The sequence below is a fragment of the Erythrolamprus reginae genome, chromosome 7, assembly GCF_031021105.1.
Source record: "Erythrolamprus reginae isolate rEryReg1 chromosome 7, rEryReg1.hap1, whole genome shotgun sequence".
Taxonomy (NCBI): Eukaryota; Metazoa; Chordata; class Lepidosauria; order Squamata; family Dipsadidae; genus Erythrolamprus; species Erythrolamprus reginae.
In genome coordinates this window covers 38,686,156-38,707,331 of record NC_091956.1, presented here as the reverse complement: position 1 = coordinate 38,707,331, position 21,176 = coordinate 38,686,156, and the positions used below count along the sequence as shown (strand labels likewise).

Sequence of the window (21,176 nt, the reverse complement as noted above, 5' to 3'; positions counted from 1 at the left end):
CTTATGGATGACAATTGGAACCAGCAACTCTGTTGCCCAGTGATATAATCATAAAGTGGAATGTCACATGATGCCTGATTTAGGAGATCAGTTCCAATGCAGATGCTGACCAAATAATCCATGGCCATCAAGCGGAATGTCGTGTGACTGATTTGCAACCTCCTGCTAGCTTCCCTATTGACTTTGCTCATGGAAAGTTTTCAGAGAAGATCACAAATGATGATCACAGGACACTACAACCAACATGATTGCACACTGGTTGCCAAATGGCCAAATGTTGATCATATGATAGTGAAGATGCTGCAACAGCCCCAATTTCAGGACTGGTTGTACATCTCTTTTCAGCATTGCTGCATTTTAGAATAGTCCCTGAACAACCTGTCAATAAGCAAGGACTACCTGTACTATGAAAATATACATAGAGAGAACTGTGCTGGGTTAAAGGAGCTTTCATCCCAAAACACTTTACAGAATTGCTTTTAAAGGAATAAAACTAAAGAAGATGCCCTCCTCCTAATAAGCTACCTTAATCTGAATTTCTAAGAAAAAGACAGGATACATTTCTCAATAGTTCTAATAACATCAGAATAAAAGTTCCTTTACCTGAACACTTGTGAGACCAGGGAATGGTAAACTTCTAGAAAAGAAAGGTTTCCAAAATTTGGTTTTATTGATATCAAAATTTATTCTTGGCGGGGAATCATACTGTTGAATATTAAACCAAACCTAAGAGGGAAAAAAACTTCTTTAAGTATTATCTCTGTTATGCAGCAGTAATTTAGAACTAATTGATCTGGAGAGAATCCACAAAGCTATTGAGGCTTCTTTTACCCATATAGTGTGCAGGGGTCAGTAGTGGCAGCAATTGCAGCCCACCAGCCTCTTGGCACATTGCAAATACTGTTAATTCTGATCATGGAAGCAGAGGCAGGGGAGAGAAACAAGTGATTCAGACATGTGTGCAGCTGCCTGACTCACAGGAGGCTCGTGGGAGGCTTGCGCAGCAGCATTGGCAGCAGAGGCATGGGAGAAGCAAGCGATCGCAATGTCCTGTATCGGTGTTTATTAAGTGCAGCCACAAGCAAGTCGAGAAACATTGGGACAGAGTAGGAAGAGCCTCTATCTGACTCTGCTGTGCCAATAGCTCTGCTTCAAACCATCCATTTTGTAAGCACATGAAGCTTTGAGTCTCCATCATTTCTCAAAGCAAATGGCTCTGTCCCAAGTATCCAAGAGATGACCAAGATGGAAAATGATGGAGATTCAAAGCTTTGTGTGCTTGCAAAAGGGAGAGTTTGAAACAGAGTGATTAGCTCAGTTTCAAAGAGTTCCCTTTGCAAGCAGACAAAGCCATGTTTCCCTCTGTACAAAAAGTGTTTACGCAGCTACCACCAGCCCCACCCACTCTGTCCCACTATTTGCTTGCCTGCAGCCTCAATCAGGGTTAAGCTCTTGGCACATCCCATCCCTCACCTGCCCTGCCAGGTGGGCAAACAGTCTCCACGAGGCGCTGTGGCCGAGAAGTGTCCCAGCAGCAGCCAAGGGTAAGCAGATAGTGGGGCAAATGGAGTGGGACCAGTGGTAGCTGTGCTCCCACTTCCATCAGTCCCCGTGCTCATTCCCTCCTGCACTTAAAAAAAAGAGAACTCCCTGAAAACAAGCCTGAGTATTTATTTTCAAGCCCCAAAGAAAATAAGATGGGTTTTTATTTTCGGGGCAACATAGCATTACCCACACTCTGCATTGCCATCATAAAAGTGTCTGGCAGAATACATTGTATCTCCATAAAATGGAGGGGGGGAGGAAATTTGTTTGTGCCTGGTTGATTTGCACAAGACATGATACTACTCGTCCTCATTTTGCACAGCTGCTTAGTTGATTCTGGCTCTTGAACAGAAGACAACCACAGCCCTTCCTTCTGCTTTCAACTGACTCTCTTGGAAGAGAATTGGCACTAACCTTCCAGGGTGGGAGAAAGAAGGCACCTACTTTTCCTATGGCTGTAAGTAAAACTTATGCCAGCTGGAGCCAGGCTCACAAGCTCATCATACACTGGATGCACAAGGTATTTGTCAAGGATCTGCTTGGCAAGATCCAGAGAACCTCTTTTGCATGTGGATTAAATTCCAGGTGTCCTCAGCTACAGAGCACATCCTGATGCAAGATGAAAAGAAACCTATGCGCGTGCAAACCATCTAGTGGTGAGCCCATGTAGCTGATATGAACTCAGGTAGTTAGGGGATAGTTCACTTACATTGTCTGCAGAAACCAAACAGCTGACTCTTTTCAGTGGACAAAAAGCATCATATTGTCCATAAAAATGTCCTCGACTTGGATTCCAAATCACATACTTGTTTTGTTCCCAAGTTAGCACATACGCTGTTGGTCCCTGGTGGGAATAATAAAGTTATTTACAATTTTCTCTTTCCCCTTCTACTATTTGGCCTATTAGTTAGTGCTTAAGAGACAAATTCTGAATTAACTAAAATGCAGAGGAGAAAACAGGTTCTTTCAGGTGATGGGTTTAGTTATTTCAGTGTAAACTGAACCACTCTAATGAGCCAACGAATGTAACAAATCCAATAATCCAGTTAAGCAGCATAGAAGGAAAATTTTCTTTTGGAAACTCAGGGACAACCTGCTCACTGCACAGGGAGATAATCTCTGGTTGATTCGCACAAGACATGATGCCACTTGCCCTCATTTTGCACAGCTGCTTAGTTGATTATGGCTCTTGAACATAATAATTTTTTCAGGATAATCTCTGAACCAGGGTCTTTGTCTGCTTCTAAAATCAGTATGAACCACGACTGGTGAGGTAACATGTTTTCTCATGCGAGGAAATTTTATTGAAATGCAAAGCACAAACACCTTACCTCCGGAACAGCATTCCCAATTAGAAGCCAGGACTTTTTGCCAAGAGCAAGAAAATAATTACACAATAGCACAGCATGTTCTTCTTCATCTCCAGCCAAAAGATCAAGGAATTGCTAACAAGTGTGAGCAAACAAATGATGCTGTTAAGGATTATGTTGTATCACTGAATATTTTGGATTACTTTAAATTCCACTTAAGGAGGTAGAATTATGAAAGGGCAATTATAAACTGCTACTACTTTAGCTTCCGGCTGTGTAATGAAAACAGCCACATCTTGTTTTCATTTAAAGGGGTTCAACTTAGAACTACACAATCAAAAAATAAATATACTTAACAAATGTGTAACATCCTTTTATACAACAATTTACAGCATGATTAAGGAACAATAATTAGGCATTTCTAGACCAAACTGGATAACTAAAATTGAAAGCAGATGCTGCCTGCAACCAAACCCTCTGATGTGATTTCAATTTACATGTATCCTAAAAGGTCATATCATGTAAAATTCAGTTTTTCCACTCTCCCCAAAGCTGTTGTATGTAATCCAATGCAGAAGAGCATAACACTGTTAATGCCAACAAACATCATAACCCCGAGCAACTTTAAATATTCTACACACACTCCTATTGTTTTGGCATAAATAATTACAAAATAACTTGTTTTGATGATAAACACATAGTTCTAAACTAGGGATATCAAACTTGTGTCGTCATGTGAAGTATAAGGACTTTGCTTTGCTAAATTGGGCATGGGTGTAGCCAGCACGTGACCCACAGGCCATGAGTTTGAGTTGTCTTCTAGACATTTGAAGCTTTTAACTTACATCAGAGGTACTCCACAGATCACAAATTCCAGCAAATGATACCGTATCAGGTAAGAAAGGAATCAGGGCTACATATCGGGCAACTAATTCCTATGTACAAAAAAGAGAAAGCAAAATCCTCTTAGCCTGGGGCCAAAGCTGCTATTGTTATTATAAACACAACACTTTATCCTCTGTTTAGAGATGGTCTCTCTTGGCTTCTACTGGACTTGTTGTAGGCTAGAACAGGGTTTTCTTCCAGATTGGTCCAAAATAATTTAATTTGTCTGCACTAATTCAGGTCAGTGTTCTTGGGTTGACTGGTTCATTTCTCAGAATGCCATGAAGTAGACCCATTGTGATTTAATGTCAGCAAAACAAAAAATTGTGGGGTCCTTGGTGAGATTGGCTATTTTCTTGTAGAGGTTTCATTACCTAAACCAGTGCTTCTCAATTATTTTCTCTTATGCTCCCCCAGGAAGAAATAAATATTTCACACACAGACACCAACTCTCTGATCTGGGCCCCAATGGAATTTTAGTGTTAATATTTATTATTATACTTATTATAAGCTGCAAGCAAACTATTGGCTAGGAAAGGTTGCACTACCCACTTACCTGGGAGTAACTCCACAAAACTCAGTGGTGCCTGTTTTTGGTTAGGGGAATCAATTGAGAAGGGACCATGCATATTCCCTGGGGTCACATGTGCCCCCTGGCATAGCTCCAAGTCCCCCCAAGGGGCCCCACCCCACTATTTAAGAAACACTTACCTAAACTAAGTAACACTAGCATTGATGATGTTACCTAGTTTAGGAAATGAAATGTCCAGAAGAAAATAACCAAGCTCAGAGAGCACCAAAAACCCCTTATTTCAACCCTGAGCTACAAATATTCTGGTGCAAAAGTGGAAGCAACCTGGGAGCAACACCACTGCTGCAAGCCCCACCAGGATGGGTTTTCTTCCCTGGAGTGGGATGGGCACAAAGCCAATACCCTCCTCCAAAGCCAGCTAATCAGCACAGCTTAGGGTCCCCCAAAATTGGTACTTGGGAGAGGGGAGTACCACCAGCAGCGCACACACACCAGCCATGGGAGCAACACCACCATGGCAAGCCCCATGGCAAGCCCCACCAGGATGGGCTTTCTTCCCTGGAGTGTAATGGGCACCGAGCCATTAGACCCCAGGATACCACCTGCAGCCGAACATTGCACCGTTGATGGGGCCAGCCCAGCCAATCCCTGTGATGTCAGGTCTGAACATGTCATCTCCTGTCAGCAGCAGGGCCCCTCCGTGTGGATGGGGCTGCATGGACTTAGGCCAACAGAGACAGCCGGGAGCGGTTCAAATTGGAGGGCCTCCCTGCAGGCTGTTGCCTCATCAACTGCCCCTGGGCCAGCTGCTACCATGGCTCTGTGCCATATTCGATGGCGACCCAAAGAAGCTGTCCTATTTCCTCCATTGGATGTGGGCCTATATCGATGAATACGGGGACCACTATAGACAGATAGGCAGCTGATTGACAAGATAACCAAGGGAATGAATGAAAGAGAAGCAGCAGAATGGGTGGCTGAGCTCTATGGTGAAGTGGCCCCTGAGCTAGGCAAAGCGGATGACTTTATCCAGTTGATGAGGGCCAGATTCTGTGATGAGGCCAGCAGGTAGACACCGAGGAACAAATCCAACAGTTGAAGCAAGCAGGGCACCCAGTGAAGGAACTAGTATGGGAGTTTAGAAGAGTGGTGGGGAAGGTGCGGGACTGGCATGAATGGTTCTTGGTGCACATGTTCTGAGATGCGCCGGAACTGAAAGAGGCATGTGAGATCAGGGGGGTACCGTGCCGAGTCCAAGATTGGTATTCCATCGCCATTGCACTAGACTGCATGGTCAAAAGACAAAAGAAAACCCCCTTGACCAGCCAGCTAGAAGACAGTTGGGTCATAGGGTTCCACCTAAAACCACAGCAACCCTGTGCTTCGAGCCAATGAGGGGCATAAAGTGCTATCAGACAGCCACTGCATGCCTGGCGCCAGCCCCTATCCCTCAGCCGAAGGCCAGGCCAACTCTCATTCCCAGGAAGAGGGCCCCAAAACCGCTCAAATCGGGACAGCTGGTGCTGCAATTGGAAGAGCACCCTTCACTCTGGACGATGACAAAGAAGGCAATGGTGAAGACAACCCGATGGTGAGTGAAGCCGTTTGACCTTTTCTTGCCCTAATTTTTAAAGACAAAGATTAAAGTGCCAGAAATGGGGAAAGAGGGGAAGATAGATGCTGTAATAGACATGGGTTGCTCACAATGCTTAATCAGTAGTGCTGGGCGAACTTCAGGAAGTTTGGGTTCGGCGAACTACCCGAACTTTGCCATGAAGTTCGGGTGAGTTCGCCGAACCCAAACCCGAACTGTACCCGAACCCGAACCTGAACAGCAGCAGCGCTTTTAAAAACCTTTTTTAAAAAGTTCAGTCAAAGTTCGGGTTTGGCCGAACACCATGAAACGCTGCCGCCCAGGAAGAGAGTGGGGAATCCCATTGTGCTGCAAGCAAAAGGAGGTGGGAAATCCCACAAGGGAATTCCGGGGGCAGGGCTTTGACGTCATGGAGACTCCTTCCTCCCTGTTTCGGCCGGCCAGGAAGTAGTCTCCGTGACGTCAAAGCCCCACCCCTGGAATCCCTTCCTGGGATTTCCCACCTCCTTTTGCTTGCAGTGCCACAAGCAAAAGAAGGTGGGAAATCCCACAATGGGATTCCCCACTCTTCTCCCGGGCAGCGGTGTTTCACAGTGTTCAGCCAAACGCCGAACCCAAACTTTTAAAAAAGTTCGGGTTCAGTATGCCGAACACTGCAAAGTTCAGCATGAGCCCAAACTTTGCAAGTTCAGTTCGCCCAACACTATTAATCCGTAAAATAGTGGGAGAAAAGTTGGGGATCATACCAAGGCCCTAGCGAGCCCCACCAGTTCCTACAGTTGGATGGATCACTAATCGGGGGGGGGGCACTCTCCTCATTGAGCCTGTAGAGTTAAAGATGGGAGGACATTGCAAAAGTCTTGATTTCATAATAGTGCCCAAGATGTCAGAAGCCATCATCCTGGGCCTGGCATGGCTAGACAAGTAGACACCCAAGATGGGAGGATGGGTACCAGAAGTTAATCATGCACATTGGGCAAACACCCCCTCTGAGGGACCAGAAGCACCAAGAAGGTTTGATGCCTGGGTCCTTGACCGATCCTCAACTGGAAGTCCCTGCAAGGGAAGCCACTCCACCAGGCTCCTAGAGGGTGCTGAGAGAATATCGACACTTAGAGAGAGTGTTTAGTGAGGAAGAATGTAACAAGCTTCCCCCTCATCAGCCAATGGATTGTGTAATAGAATTCAAGCCAGGTGCAGCACTCCCAAAGCCATGTATTCCATACCCCCAAAGGAGTTGGAAGAGCTGAGGAGGCATATTGATGCCAACTTGGAGAGGGAGTTCATCCAACCAGCAAAGTCGAGGGTTGCCACCCCCATCCTATTGAAATAGAAAGATGGGGTGAGGGTCAGAATGTGCGTAGATCTTTGGGGGATAAATGTAGTTTGTATGCAGAACAGTTGTCCCCTTCCCCTCACATCCGAATCAGGGAGGGGGATGAATGGAAAACTGCATTCAACTGCCCGCTGGGGAGCTTTCAATTCAAAGTGACGCCTTTTAGATTGCAGGGAGCCCCCACAGTTTTCATGCAGTATATCAACAACGTGCTCCACCCCCATTTGTACAAGGGGATGCTAGTCTATTTAGATCAGTGTTTCCCAACCAGTGTGCCGTGGCACACAAGTGCGCCGCAAGACATGGTCAGGTGTGCCGCGAAGAAGGAAGCTCAGCTTCTGGTCTTGCAACTTTTTGCTGAGAGTATGAAGAGCAAAAAGTTGTGAGACCGGAAGATGAGCTTCCTTCTTTGTGCGTTCCAGGTTTTCCGGCAGCTGCAGTGCCCTGCCCGGCTGGAGCTTCCCTGGCGGCGGCAGTAGGTGAGCTTTGAGGCCTGGTGGGAGGGCGGCGGCAGCGGGAGGGCGGCAGAAGCAGCGGTACCGAGCAGTAGCAGCTGGGCAGCGGCAGGGTGGTCGGCTGCGAGCCAGAACTACAGGACAGAGGCACTGACGGCGGCGGCTGGACATGTTGCTGTACGCCGTACATCAGGGGTCCCCAAACTTTTTACACAGGGGGCCAGTTCACTGTCCCTCAGAGTGTTGGAGAGCCGGACTATTAAAAAAAACTATGAACAAATCCCTATGCACACTGCACATACCTTATTTTAACATAAAAAAACAAAATGGGAATGTACTATTTAGAGGGGGGGAAGAAGTCTGAAATTCATACATGTTTATGTTTTGTTTTTAATTTTCTTTTGTTAAAATCTGATTGGCTATACAAGGTTTTCTTGGTTTATAGAAAAATGTATAAAAATATTTATAGAAAAATATATAAAGAAAGAAGGAAGCACTTTGGCATAATGGTTAATAAGTTAGAAATATAATTGGTGTTGTACTTTTTGAAGGAACATTAAGGAGGGAACTTAATTGAAAGAAAAGTATGTACCTGGAGGACAACATTAGAAAACAAACTTTTGCAACTTTTTTGATGATTGATATTAGTTACTGACAAAATACTGCATTTTATTCCGGGAAAATTAGATGGTACATTGTATTGTTTGAATGTATGTTGAGAGAAAAATTTTAAAAACTCCCCCCCCCCAAAAAAAAAGTCCTTCCTTCCTCTGCCCCTCCATTCATTTCATTCTTCCTTCCTTCCTTGTTCCCTCCATTTCTTCTTCCTTCCTTCTTCCTTTCCTTCCTTCCTTCCTTTTCCCTCCATTTCTCCTTCTTTCCCTCCCTCCTTCCCACTTCTCTCTTCCTTCTCCCTTTTTTCCCTTCTTTCTCATTTGTTTTTCCCCTCTCCCTCCTTCTTTCCCTCCATCATTTTCTCATTTTTCTCTTTTTCTCTCTCACATTCCCTCCCCCTCTCACTTGTTTTCTCTCCCTCTCTCTCTTGCTTTCTTTCTTTCTCTCTCTCTCCTTTTCTTCTCTCTTCCTTCCTCTCTTCTTTTTTTTTCTGCCCTGCAACACGCTGCGGGGCAGTCGGCTGCAAGCAGAAGCTCCAAGATGGGACCAAGAGCAGGTCTTTCTCAGGGCTGAATTGTTGCAGCCTCTGAGGCCGCCTTCGCCTCCGGGCGAAGGGATCTCCTCGGTGGAGAAAGGAAGGAAGCAAGCCAAAGGAAGCTCAGCGCAACAACGACCAGCTGTTGGTCCCTGCGGACATCTCTTCGCCTGAATGGAGATGGCCTCAGAGGCTGCAACAATTCAGCCCCGAGAAAGACTGGCTCTTGGTCCCTTGAGCCCGCCGCCACCGCCTCTGTTTGGGCGAAGGGATCTCCGCAGTGGAGAAAGGAAGAAAGCAAGCCAAAGGAAGCTCAGCGCAACGACGACCAGCTGTTGGTCCCTGCGGAGATCTCTTCGCCTGAACGGAGGAGGCGGCGGCAGCTTCAAGGGACCAACAGCCAGTCCTCGTTGAGCTGAGCTTCCTTTGGCTTCCTTCGAGGTGGCAGGTGAGCTTTGCAGCTTTGCCTCAAAGGAAGCCAAAGGAAGCTCAGCTCGGGGGCGGGCCTGAAGCAGCCGCTGCTGCCTACTCTGCCCCGGGCTTCGGCCGTGCCGGGGCCAAGTAAGCCGAGGCTAGGCCCATCACCCCCGGCTCCAAGCGCTGGGCCTGGGTGGCGGGCAAGCATCGGGAGGGCCTCGCCGTCGCCTGGCCGGGGAAAAGCTCCCCTCCCTACAATCCGGGACAGCGTGGCTGTCAACAAGTTAATGCACGGGGGGTCATGATGGCTTGTTTACTGCCCCCTCCAGACGCTCTTGCAGGGCTTCCAGACTCCCCGCAGGCAGCGAAGAAGCAAAAAAGCAGCACTCTCCCGCTTTCTCTCTCCCTCTCTTTCTTGCATTATTTCTCTCTCTCTCACTCCCTTTCTATGTCTCCCTCTTTCTCTCTCTCTCTCCCTCTCCGCAGCAGACCCCCCCCAACACCAAAAGTGCCCAAACGTGCGCAAACCTCACCGGTGGGGGGGGGGGAAAAGCAAAAAAGCGGCACTGGAGGGACCAAGACGGTCTGCAGCTGAGCGTCTGGAGGAGAAGGAGGCGGAAAGCCAGGGGGTGGGGAGGAAAGCAATTGGCCAATTTCTTTCTCGCCTTTAGGGAGAGGAACTGTTGCTGCTCTGCCATAGGGTGCTTTCCTCCCCGCCCCCTGGTTTTCCTCTTCTTTGCCACCGCCAGACGCTCAGCAGCAGAGTGGAGGGGAGATTCAGGAACTTTGTATACAGATGGTAAAATCTTGTACGCTGCTGCAGGCTGGGTAGATGGCCTCAGCGGGCCGCATCCGGCCCGCAGGCCATAGTTTGGGGACCACTGCCGTACATGCTGGCATTGCGTGGCTGGCACTTGCCTGCTGGTTGAGCTGGGATGGTGGCTCCAGCCCCACGCCCATGCCCAGTGCAATGCCAGCATATACGGCGTCTAGCAACACATCCAGCCACCGCCGTCGGTGCCTCCGTTCCAGAGCTCCGCCTCACAACTGACCACCCTGCCGCCACCCCACGGCTATTGCCCAATGCCGCTGCTACGGCGTGGTGTACGAGAAAGAGAGAGAAAGAAAGAGAGACAACAAGAGAGAGAAAGAGATAACAAGAGAGGGAGAGAGAGAGAAAGAAAGAGATAGCAAGAAAGAGAGAGAGAGAAAGAGAGAGGGAGAGAGAAAGAGAGAGAAAGCAAAAGAGAGAGAGGAGAGAGATAGCAAAAGAGAGAAAGAGATAGCAAGATGGAGAGTGAGAAAGAGGAAGGGAGAGAGGGGGAGAGAGAAAGAGAGAGAAAGCAAACAGAGAGAGAGAGAAAGAGATAGCAAGAGAGGGAGAGAGAGAGAGAGAAAGAGAGGGAGAGACAGGGGGAGAGAGAAAGCAAAAAAGAGAGAGAAAGCGAGAGATAGCAAGAGAGGGAGAGAAAGAGAGAGGGAAGAGAGAAAGCAAAAAAAGAGAGAAAGCAAGAGATAGCAAGAGAGAGAAAGAGATATCAAGAGAGGGAGAGAGAGAAAGAGAGGGGGGGAGAGAGAAAGAGAGAGAAAGAGAGAGAAAGAGATAGCAAGAGAGGGAGAGAGAGAAAGAGAGAGGGAGAGCGAGGGGGAGAGAGAAAGATAGAGAAAGCAAACAAGAGAGAGAGGTAGCAAGAAAGAGAGAGAGGGAGAGAGGGGGAGAGAGAAAGAGAGAAAGACAACAAGAGAGAAACCAAGAGAGAGAGAGAAAAATAGGGGGGAAGGAGGGTGAGGTAAAGACATAGAGGGAGGGAAGGAGGGAGAGAGAAAGAGAGTAAAAGAGAGAGGAAGGAAGGGAGAAACAAAGAGGGATGGAGAGGGAAAGAAAGAGGAAGGAAGGAAGAGAAAGAGGGAGAGAGAGAGAAATAGAGCAAAAGGAATGAAGAGAGAGATTTTTTTTGTCCAAACTTTTTTTAGCCCCCGCCTCTTCAATGTTCCCCAGGATTTTGTAAATGTGAATAATGTGCTCAAAAAAGGTTGGGAAACACTGATTTAGATGATATTCTCATCTTTAGTGAGACACTGGAAGAGCATGTGAAGCTGGTATGACAAGTCTTGAGAAAACTACTAGCTATCAAATTATATGCAAAACTTTCCAAGTGCGAGTTCCACAAGACTTCACTAAACTATCTCCAAGGACAGGATTGAAATGGGCCCAGGAAAAGTGAGAGCAGTACTTGATTGGCAGGCCCTAGGCACTCACAAGCAATTACAAAGCTTTCTGGGTTTCGCGAACTTCTATAGGCAATTCATCCTGGCTTTTGCTAAAGTAGGCCTGTCACTGACAGAGCTGTTAAAAACAGGCCCAACACCCACCAAACCAAGGCCAAACCAACCAATCAGCTGGACGATGAATTGCCAGAAGGCCTTCGAAATATACTGAAGTGGTTCTTTGTCCAGGAACTGATTCTACAGCACCCCGACTCTGAATGACAAGTAATCATTCAATCAGACGCTAACGATGCGGCGGTAGCAGTAGTGCTGTTGCAAAAGAATGAAAGTAAACGCCTGCCATGTGTTTACATCTCCAAGAAACTAACAGTGACCAAGAGGAGATTGGTCATCTGGGAGAAAGAAGCTTTTGCCATTCATTGGGTGCTGCTAACCTGGAGGCAACTCCTAGATAGGGCCAAAATACTTTCGAGGTATGGACTGACCATAAGAACCTCGAGTTCCTGAAGACCCCTAGGAAACTTTCACCCAAGTAAGTGAGATTGCAGCAGTACTTTAGGTGATTCAAATCTGAATTGAAGCACCCCCTGCAGGGAAGAACCTATTGGCTGATGCATTGTCCAGGGAGCCACAGTATGATAGTCAAAGAGAAGAAGAGTTCCACTCCATAATTCCTGCCTCACCAGAAGAAGCAGCAGGTACTCCCCCCTTCAAGGGGGGATCTGGCAGCCCCTGTCCTCACCAGAGGCCAGACCCAATGGTTGAGCAGCCAAGTCCAGGGAGAATGGATCAAGAAATTTAAAGCTGCTCTGCCTACAATCCCTGGCTTAATGATAACATGGATACCCTAACCATGAGAGAAGGGTTGGTGTGGAAGGGGTCCAAGTTATACGTGTCTGCCAACCTCAGATTGCAAGTGCTCCAACGGAGTCATGACACCAAGCTGGGAGGATACTTTGGGTTCCTGAAAACGCTCCACCTGACGTGAAGAACCGTTGAACTTACCTGAACGGTCTTCTCGCTGCACTGCGAAGAGAGTCCAATGTGGGTAATACTTCAGCCTTATTGGCAGGGACTGAGTTAAAAATTAGCATAATTATTATGTCCCGCCCACCACTGCCCCCTCTTAGCCAGTGATAAAAACGAAGGAATAGTAAGGAACAAAAACTTTTATTTAACAACTGTAACCCTTAAGAAACTGTGCACCTGGGCCAAAAGGCCGGGCGGGTTTGGACTTTCTTCGCAGTGCAGCGAGAAGACCGTTCAGGTAAGTTCAACGGTTCTTCTCCACTGCACTGCTCAGAGAGTCCAACGTGGGATATACCCAAGCCACATTCTAGGGAGGGATAGGCCGGACCAGGGGCGCTGGAACACAAACTCCCTGTAGCACTCTTCTGCCGAAGGCTGCCTCCGTTGAAGCAAAAGAGTCTAGGCGGTAGTGTCTAATAAAGGTCGTAGGGGCAGCCCAGGTAGCTGCCCTGCAAATGTCCTCAATTGGCGCCTGCGTAGTCCAAGCGGCTGTGGTAGCCGCGCTTCGGGTAGAGTGGGCTGTAATCCTACCCGGTAAGGGTGTTGCTGTGGACCGATAGGCTTCGATGATACAAGTCCTGATCCATCTGCTGATGGTCTTAGATGAAACTTTTCCTCCCATTGAAGAAGGGAGAAAAGACATGAAGAGGGCCTCCGACTTTCAGAAGGTGCTAGTGCGGCGAATATAAATCTTAACTGCTCTTCTCACGTCCACCTTATGCCACCGCAGCTCTGATGGGTGAGAGCCATGTGTGCAAAAATCTGGTAAGACAATGTCCTGGGCTCTGTGAAACCTGGTGTTAACCTTGGATATGAAACAGGGGTCCAGACGCAGAGTCACTCTATCTGGATGAAAAACACAGAGGTCCGGCCGAACCGATAGTGCTGCAAGTTCCGAGACCCTACGGGCCGAGGTGATGGCTACTAGGAAAGCTACTTTTATTGAGAGAAAACGAAGTGATACTTCCCTCAAAGGTTCAAAGGGGGGTCCTGTTAACGCCCTTAGAACCAATGGTAAGTCCCAGGATGGAAAGTGGTGTATGACGGGAGGAGACAGGTTTGCTGCTCCTCGTAGGAAGTCCTTCACCCAAGGGTGATGAGAAATTGGACAAAACGGGTCTGGTCGGAGAACTGTTGCTATCGCCGCCACCTGTCGTCGGAGTGTGTTGGGCGTCAACCCTTGGTCTAGTCCTTTCTGGAGGAATTCCAGGAGATGTAGTACTGAGGACGACAAGGGCGTGATTCCCTGAGCTCTGCAAAAGGTGCAGTATGCCGCCCAGGTAGCCTGGTAAATACGCGTCGTTGATGGTCGCCGTGCTGCTTGAATGGTGTTAATGACACTTTCTGGAACCTGTTTCTCTCTCATGCGGTTCCCTTCAACCTCCACACGGCAAGCTTCCACCACTGTGGGTCTGGATGCACTATTGATCCCTGTGTCAGGACCAGCCGTTGAAGTGGGATTCTCCATGGTGGTAAGATTGACAATCCCATCAGGTTGGCAAACCAGGGGCGCCTGGGCCAGTAAGGAGCTACGAGGAGAATGTCCGCCTCCTCGGAAATGATCTTGGCCACCACCCTGTGTAATAGACAGACAGGGGGAAAAGCGTACAGAAGCCCCTTGGGCCATGGTGATAGCAGTGCATTGACCTGCTCGGCCTCTGGTGTCGGAAATCGGGAGAAGAATCTGGGCAATTGCCGGTTGTGTTGTGTGGCAAAGAGGTCCGCTACTGGTACTCCGTACCTTTGCACTATTAGTTGGAATGCCTCCGGGTTCAATGTCCATTCCCCGGGATCGATTGTCGTCCGGCTCAACCAGTCCGCCTGGGTGTTTTCTATCCCCGAGATATGCTCCGCTCGGATCGATGCTAGATGTCTTTCTGCCCATGACATTAGCTTGTGGGCCTCCTGCATCAGGCGGTCTGAGCGTGTGCCACCTTGGTGGTTCACATGTGCCCTTGTTGCCACGTTGTCCGTTAAGATTAGGACATGTTGGCCCTCTACCATGTCCGAGAACGACTGTAGAGCTTTGAACACCGCTCGTAACTCCAGTCTGTTGATATTGGGATCCTCCAAGTCTGCTGGGGACCACCTGCCCTGGGCCACCTGTCCCCGTGAGTGCGCCTCCCAGCCGGAAAGACTTGTGTCAGTGGTTATCGTCAGCTCCTGGTGAGCCAAGAAGGGGGAGCCCTTGGTTAAGGCCGGTGAGGTCCACCCCATGAGGGAAAGGCGAACTGTAGTGGTCAGGTGCACTTGTCGTTTTGAGTTACTGAGACGAGCCCTTTGGAAGGGGAGGAGGAACCATTGAAGGGGGCGAGCGTGAAGCCGGGCCCAAGGAACAATGTTGATACAAGAGATGAACATCCCTAGCAGTTGAGACAGCTGTGCTAGGGAGGTCCTGTTGCGACGGGAGATGGAACGGACCAGTGCCCGTATCTTCTGCCTCCTCTCTGATGAGAGGAAGACTAGGCCTGTCGAAGAGTCTATTATAGCGCCCAGATGGAGCAGGCGCATAGTCGGTTCTAGATGACTCTTGGCTCGGTTGATGGTAAACCCTGCCCTCTCTAGTGAATCTATTGTCCGGGCCAGGTCTTGTCTGGCTTGTTGAGGGCTTCTGGAGAGAATGATAACGTCATCTAGGTATGCTAGAAGACGGATGGATTGAGCCCTGAGGCTTGTGGTTAGAGCGTCCAAAATTTTGGTGAATGTCCTCGGAGCTGAGGACAAACCGAAGGGCATGGCCTTGTACTGGAAGTGCTGGTTGAGAAGAGAGAAGCGGAGGAATTGTCGATGGTGTGGATGGACCGGGACATGGAGGTATGCCTCCTTGAGATCGATGGAGGTCATCCAGTCCCGGTGGCGGATAGATGCTAGAATAGTGTGCAGAGAATGCATTTTGAAGCGTTGGTACCTGATGTAAAGGTTCAGCTGTTTCAGGTTTAAAATTAGGCGGCAGCCGCCGGAAGACTTGGGTACCACAAACACGATGGAATAGAATCCCAGCATCTCCTGACGCGTTTGTACAGGCTCTATTGCTCCTATGTCGAGGAGGTGTTGAACCTCCTGCAGAATGATGGCTCGCTTTTGTGGTTGATTCAATGAGGTTTCTATAAACCTGTTGGGAGGCCGGTGTAGAAATCTTAGTTGAAGACCCTGATCTATGGTGTCCAAGGCCCAGACGTCTGTGGATATGGACTCCCAAAAGTCGGTGAAGCACTGCAGACGCCCACCGATGGGACTGTCCTGGGAGGAGTCACTTCTGCTTTCGATAGCCTCCCCTATTGCCTCCTCGAAATGGTCTACGGGATTGTTGGAACTGTTGATTTCTGTTCCCATAGCCTCCTCGGTCAGTGTGATAGGTGGGTGTATAGGTCCCCTGACCGTAAGGTCTTGTGACCGGGGATGAAGATGAGGCGGGGTCAGAACGAAAGGACTGCCTGCAATAATAAGGGGCTCCCCGCCTGTCCTGACGCCTTGCTGATCATGGCAAAACTTTTTTCTTGTCCCTATCCTCAATGAGGACCTTGTCTAGGGATTCGCCAAAGAGTTGAGAGCCCTGATACGGGGCCGCAGCGAGGCGCTATTTCGATTTGGCGTCTGCCTGCCACGAACGGAGCCAAAGCAAGCGTCGAGCTGATAAGTTCGATGCCAAGGTGCGGGAGGAGAACCTAGCTGCTGCTAAAGTGGCATCCGCGGAGAATTCTGTAGTAGCAATAAGCTTATTAACATCTTGGCGGAGCCTGGCATCTTCCGGGCCTAGTCTGGCAAGCATATCCTTCAACCATAGGATGGAGGCCCTGTTAAAGAAAGATGCGGCCGATGCCGCTCTGAGTGACCAGGCGGACAGCTGATGAATTAGTCTGATCATGTTCTCCGCCCTTCTATCATCCGGCTTCAGTCCATCTGCCATGTCAGATGGCACGACTGCATTGGACATCAAGGATGTTACTGGTGTATCCACCGAGGGATACTGGAGTAGATCCTCCACCTCTGGATCAAATGTATAGAACTTCCTGTCCCAGGCTGATGGTCCTAGGGCTGCAGTTGGCTGCTTCCAGGGCTTTTTGATGTTCTCTGCAAAGATGGGTATTGCAGGGATGTGCTCAGACTCCTTCTGTGGCTCGTTGATGAGTCTGGCTGCTGGCATGATGCCCACATCCTGAGCTGCTGGCTTTGCAGTGTTATCAGGAGTCAAAGTGGCTTTGGCCTTATTTAACAGAACTCTGAAGAGAGACTGCTTGAATAGACCTGCTAACGGAGGTTGCTCGGGCAAGGTGGCTTCATCTCCTGAAAGCTCATCCTCCTGGTCCATGGGCATTTCACCCAGGTCTTGGTCCTCCTGGAAGGAATCATGCACAGATGTGGCCACCTCAGGTACAGTCCAAGGATCCTGTCTGGTAGGCCTAGGGAGAGTGGAAGGCCTCTGCTGGGCACCCACTGCAATGCCCTGAGAGTAGACCGAAGCAATCATATCCTGCAAGGATGGAGACATTGTTTGCCAATTGTCCATGGGCCCTCTAAGGCCCGCTGCAGTTGGTGTGAATGTGGCTGCTGCAGCTGAAGATGGTTGAGACCCTGGCTGTATAGCTGGTCTGGACCATTCTGCCCTCTGAAAGCCTTCTGCAGGTGGTGCACTTAAAGGGCGATCAGGTGACAATCCCCCTGCACCTGTGAAGTGAAAGGTCTCCATTGGAATCTCTGAGACCGAGGGGCTCTGTTGACGTGGGGGAAGACTGCTTGAGGGGCTAGGGCCCTTCTTAGCCTTGGTTGTTTCCAATTGGGCTTCTAAGGCTTTAATCTTTTCCTCAGCCTCTTTTAGTGCTGAGGACTGGGAGGCCTTCCCTGAGGCTTGGTAGGATTTCCCCTTAGATTTTGTGTCATGAGCCTTGCCTTTCCCTTTATTTGTTGAGGGAACTTTAAGCTCACTAGGGGGGTTTTGTGGTAACTGCGACATAATCATATAATTACTCACAGACGGCAAACAAGGCTTATTCACGAGGCCAGTAGGTTGCAAAATGACTAAGCAAATTGTGACGCCTAAAAAGCGCGTCATCGCCCCCTAGTGGCTGATTGGTCTATGACTTGAGAAGTCTGTTGACTGACCTTGTTGTCATGGCAACTCTTGTTAGTCCCAAAACATGGCAGCTGGGGAAAACTTTAAGTAGCTGAGTCATTGTGCTAAAATGGCGACCGTGATGTCAGGCAGGAGGAGAAAATTGTCCCTTAACGAGGCAAGGAGAATCTTTAATCCCCATAATTTGCCATTTTGCCAGTTAGCTCTGGGGCGGCGTTCCAGCCCCCTCTCGGCAATTTAGTGCTCCCCGTGCTGATGGGGGCAATCCACTCCTGCTCGGCAATTACAAGGCTTCCCTGCCGCCGCGATTAAATTGCGGTCCTTTTAGCTGCTAAATAGCTGTTTTACAAGCTTTTGAATGGAATGAGACAGCTGGGACTCCTCACACTAGGCATAGCAACCGATCCGGAGGTGCTGCCTCACGCTGGCCACCCAAGGAGGCACCTGGGTCTAATTGGGGAGGGGGGTTTGATTGCTCACGTCAGTGACCCCATACCAGCGCACCCTGTCAGCAAAGCTTGCTCCGGGGAGCAGAGGCTTCTCAGGGGTGAAGAGTTGGAGAACGATACCCCAGAGGGCAGAGGCTCTCAGTCCAAGAACTCCAGCTTTTATTTCCTGCAGAGGGAGATAAAAAAAAAAAGGGAGAAGAAAAGATTAGTTTTAAAGAAACAGAAGCATGCATTTATTATTAGAATCTATCTCCTAACTGGAGAGAACAAAACTCATAGTCCCTACTCTATGACTGAGTTTTTAAAACTGGCTAAGAGGGGGCAGTGGTGGGCGGGACATAATAATTATGCTAATTTTTAACTCAATCCCTGCCAATAAGGCTGAAGTATTACCCACGTTGGACTCTCTGAGCAGTGCAGTGGAGAAAACAGTTTTTGGTTGCCAAAGATGAAACCAGAGGTGGAGGACTACGTGAGAAGCTGTACCACCTGCGCCACCAAGAAACACTGGCCAGGAAAACCACCCAGACTCCTACAGCAGGTGGCTAATCCAATTAAACCCTGGGAAGAGATCGCAATGAATTTTATACTGGAACTGTTGGACAGCAAAGGCAACACTGTGATCTGGATAGTAGTTGACTTGTTCTCTAAGCAAGCCCATTTCGTCACTTGTTCTGGATTGCCATCTTCCAGACACTTAGCAAAGTTGTTCATCAAGCTCATGGGGTGCCCAAGAAAATCATATTCAACATAGGCGTATAGTTCACTGCCAAGTTATGGAGAGAATCCATACACACGATTGGATCCACACAAGGACTCAGCTCGGATTTCCATCTGAGTACCAATGGTGCAGCAGAATGGACCAATGCCATGGTGAAACAGTACCTCTGATGTTATGTAGATTACCAACAAGATGACTGAGTAGAGCTGCTGCCATTTGCAGAAGTAGCATATAACAACACCATTCACAGCAGCACCGGGTTGACTCCTTTCCAAGTCACCAGCAGCCAAGAGTTCATTCCCATGCTGGAACTATCTAGGGAACACACACTTCCATGTCCCTGGCTGAATGGATGGAAATCTTAAAGATGGGAAAACACCAAGAGAGACTGACTGATGCTACTAAAGCCTACATGAAGCAAGCTGACAAGCACCGATCGCTCCAACCCACTTTCTGAGTGGGAGATAAAGTTTTCCTATTCATAAAATATATCTGATTGAGATTGCCAAGCAAAAAATTAGGAACAAAATTCTTAGGACCCTTCCCTATAGTCAAAATAATAAACCCGGTCACCAGCTTGCATTGCTCAGAATGTTGGGGAAAATCCACCCAGTATTCCATTGCATCTTACTAAAACCAGTGAGAAGATCTGAATTAAGGTCACAAAACCTGCCACCACCCCATCCCCTTGTAATACAAGGGGAGACTCATTATGAGGTGAAAAAAATCTTATAGACTCTTGAGTATTCAGAGGCCAGTTACAATACCTCATTCATTGGAAGGGGTACCCTTTGTCTGAATCCACATGGGTAAAAAGTTGGAAAGTAAAAGCAGACAGATTAGTTAAACAATTCCATGACAAATAGCCAGATAAGCCCAAGGATCCCCCTGGGGGAGGGAGGGGTGTTTAGATTGGCTAATCCCTTGTGATCTTTCTCTCTCCACTGCAGGATATATTTTTTTTGAGCAATGTGGCAAGGTTGTGTGTGTGTGGGGGGGGGGGAACATGTGAACTTTCAACTGGGTGGGAAGTTCAGATTCAGATTCCCCTGTGGAGATGCCAAGATGGCTCCAGAATTAAATTGGGATTTTAAGCAATGCATTAACTTGGACTTTGATTTAAGCTTGGATGTTACCTGGAACCCTAACATATTCTTTTTTATTGAAGCAAATAATTAAATCTTGGTTTGTATATTACAGATGTAAGTTCTTCACAGAATAAAAATACGCACGGAGGTTTGCTGTGGACTGTCTGGATGAACTCGTAGGAGCTCTTCTGGGGGGTTGAGTGCTTTGATGAATCTCATAACAAAGAGTGTTTTTCCACTGATGTCAATTACAGTGATCAGGCATTGGCGATCTGGAAATTTCAAAGCACATTCAGCTTTGTATCTTTCAGCCGCTTGAAGCAGCTTCTCATCTTCTTGAGTGTCAAACTTGAAGAAAAAAAAATCCAGGTTAGTTTTTTTGTTTTTTAATGTTGCAACTAATGCATAAGACCCAATAGCTGATACGATCATAGCCACAGATTACTCCTGTCAAAATTAATGTTTTGGATAAAAATGAACTTTCTTGTTATGGATGGAAGAAAGGCACCAGGACGATATTCAAAGGATACTTTGATTCAATGAAACTTCAGTCAAAAACCTCACTAAAAGGCAGAGTTAGTACCTGTCCATGACTCTTTAAAGTCCATGCATCTTTTTCTGCAATTACACAACTTCTCTGTGCCAAATGCCAGGGAGCTTGTTTTAATTAAGAGGCATTTTCCACAGTTAATAAAATATGGGGCACTGGAACACACATTTTCATCTATAATTCATTGCCAAATAAACACACAAAGTTTTGGCACTTCTATATATCGAATTCACAATATATTTCTCTCTTATTTAACTCTTTAACTTGTTTGTATCTTTTCAATTTCCTATTTCTCTTTTCATTTTCCCCTTTCCTTTTTTAGAAAATAATACAGTAGTATAATAATAGTTGTCACAGCAATAGTTGTAACAGAAAATAGCAAGGACTGGGGATATATCAGTATATTTTATCTCTACAGTATATGAAATACAGTAATCCCAATTTCCTACTCTGTCTCAGCATGAAAAACATCACCTTAGAAATACAGTACAATTTTTAATCGTTCCTACATCTTGTAACAAGTATATGCTGCTCTACATTATTATTGTCAAAATAACCACACATATTTGCACTGTATAAAAATTAATTTTAAATTTACAAGGAAACAAATACACAGCAAACATAATTAGTTCATTTACCTTCTTCAACATTTCATTCATCTACACAGATTCAGGAAGGCCAGCAAGAAAAGGGAGGGGTGGGGGTGGGGAGATAAGAACGCAATTCAACAACACAGAATCATGTGAAAAAATATAAAAACTAAGCTGTTAAAATAATAAGGGAAATGTTTGATTATTTAATTATTGTTTTTCCAG

General features: G+C 47.4%; 2 protein-coding genes across 7 annotated transcripts in view; both read right to left on the bottom strand.

Moving 5' to 3' along the window:
* The window catches only part of LOC139170328 (uncharacterized), a 355,966-nt gene extending 341,061 nt beyond the window's left edge, over positions 1-14,905 (bottom strand). The window contains exon 1 of the mRNA XM_070757369.1: positions 12,433-14,905. Coding sequence (XP_070613470.1) covers positions 13,845-14,843 — 999 coding nt within the window. The 5' untranslated portion in view covers positions 14,844-14,905 and the 3' untranslated portion in view covers positions 12,433-13,844. The remainder of the gene's footprint in view (positions 1-12,432) is intronic.
* Positions 1-21,176, bottom strand: part of CC2D2A (coiled-coil and C2 domain containing 2A) — a 445,922-nt gene that overhangs the window by 75,394 nt on the left and 349,352 nt on the right. For all 6 annotated transcript variants that reach the window (XM_070757359.1, XM_070757362.1, XM_070757363.1 and 3 more), the window contains 5 exons: positions 19,956-20,159; positions 3,701-3,790; positions 2,877-2,990; positions 2,255-2,389; positions 604-726 (listed from right to left, as the gene is read on the bottom strand). In XM_070757359.1, the coding sequence (XP_070613460.1) occupies positions 604-726; positions 2,255-2,389; positions 2,877-2,990; positions 3,701-3,790; positions 19,956-20,159 (666 nt within the window). The remainder of the gene's footprint in view (positions 1-603; positions 727-2,254; positions 2,390-2,876; positions 2,991-3,700; positions 3,791-19,955; positions 20,160-21,176) is intronic.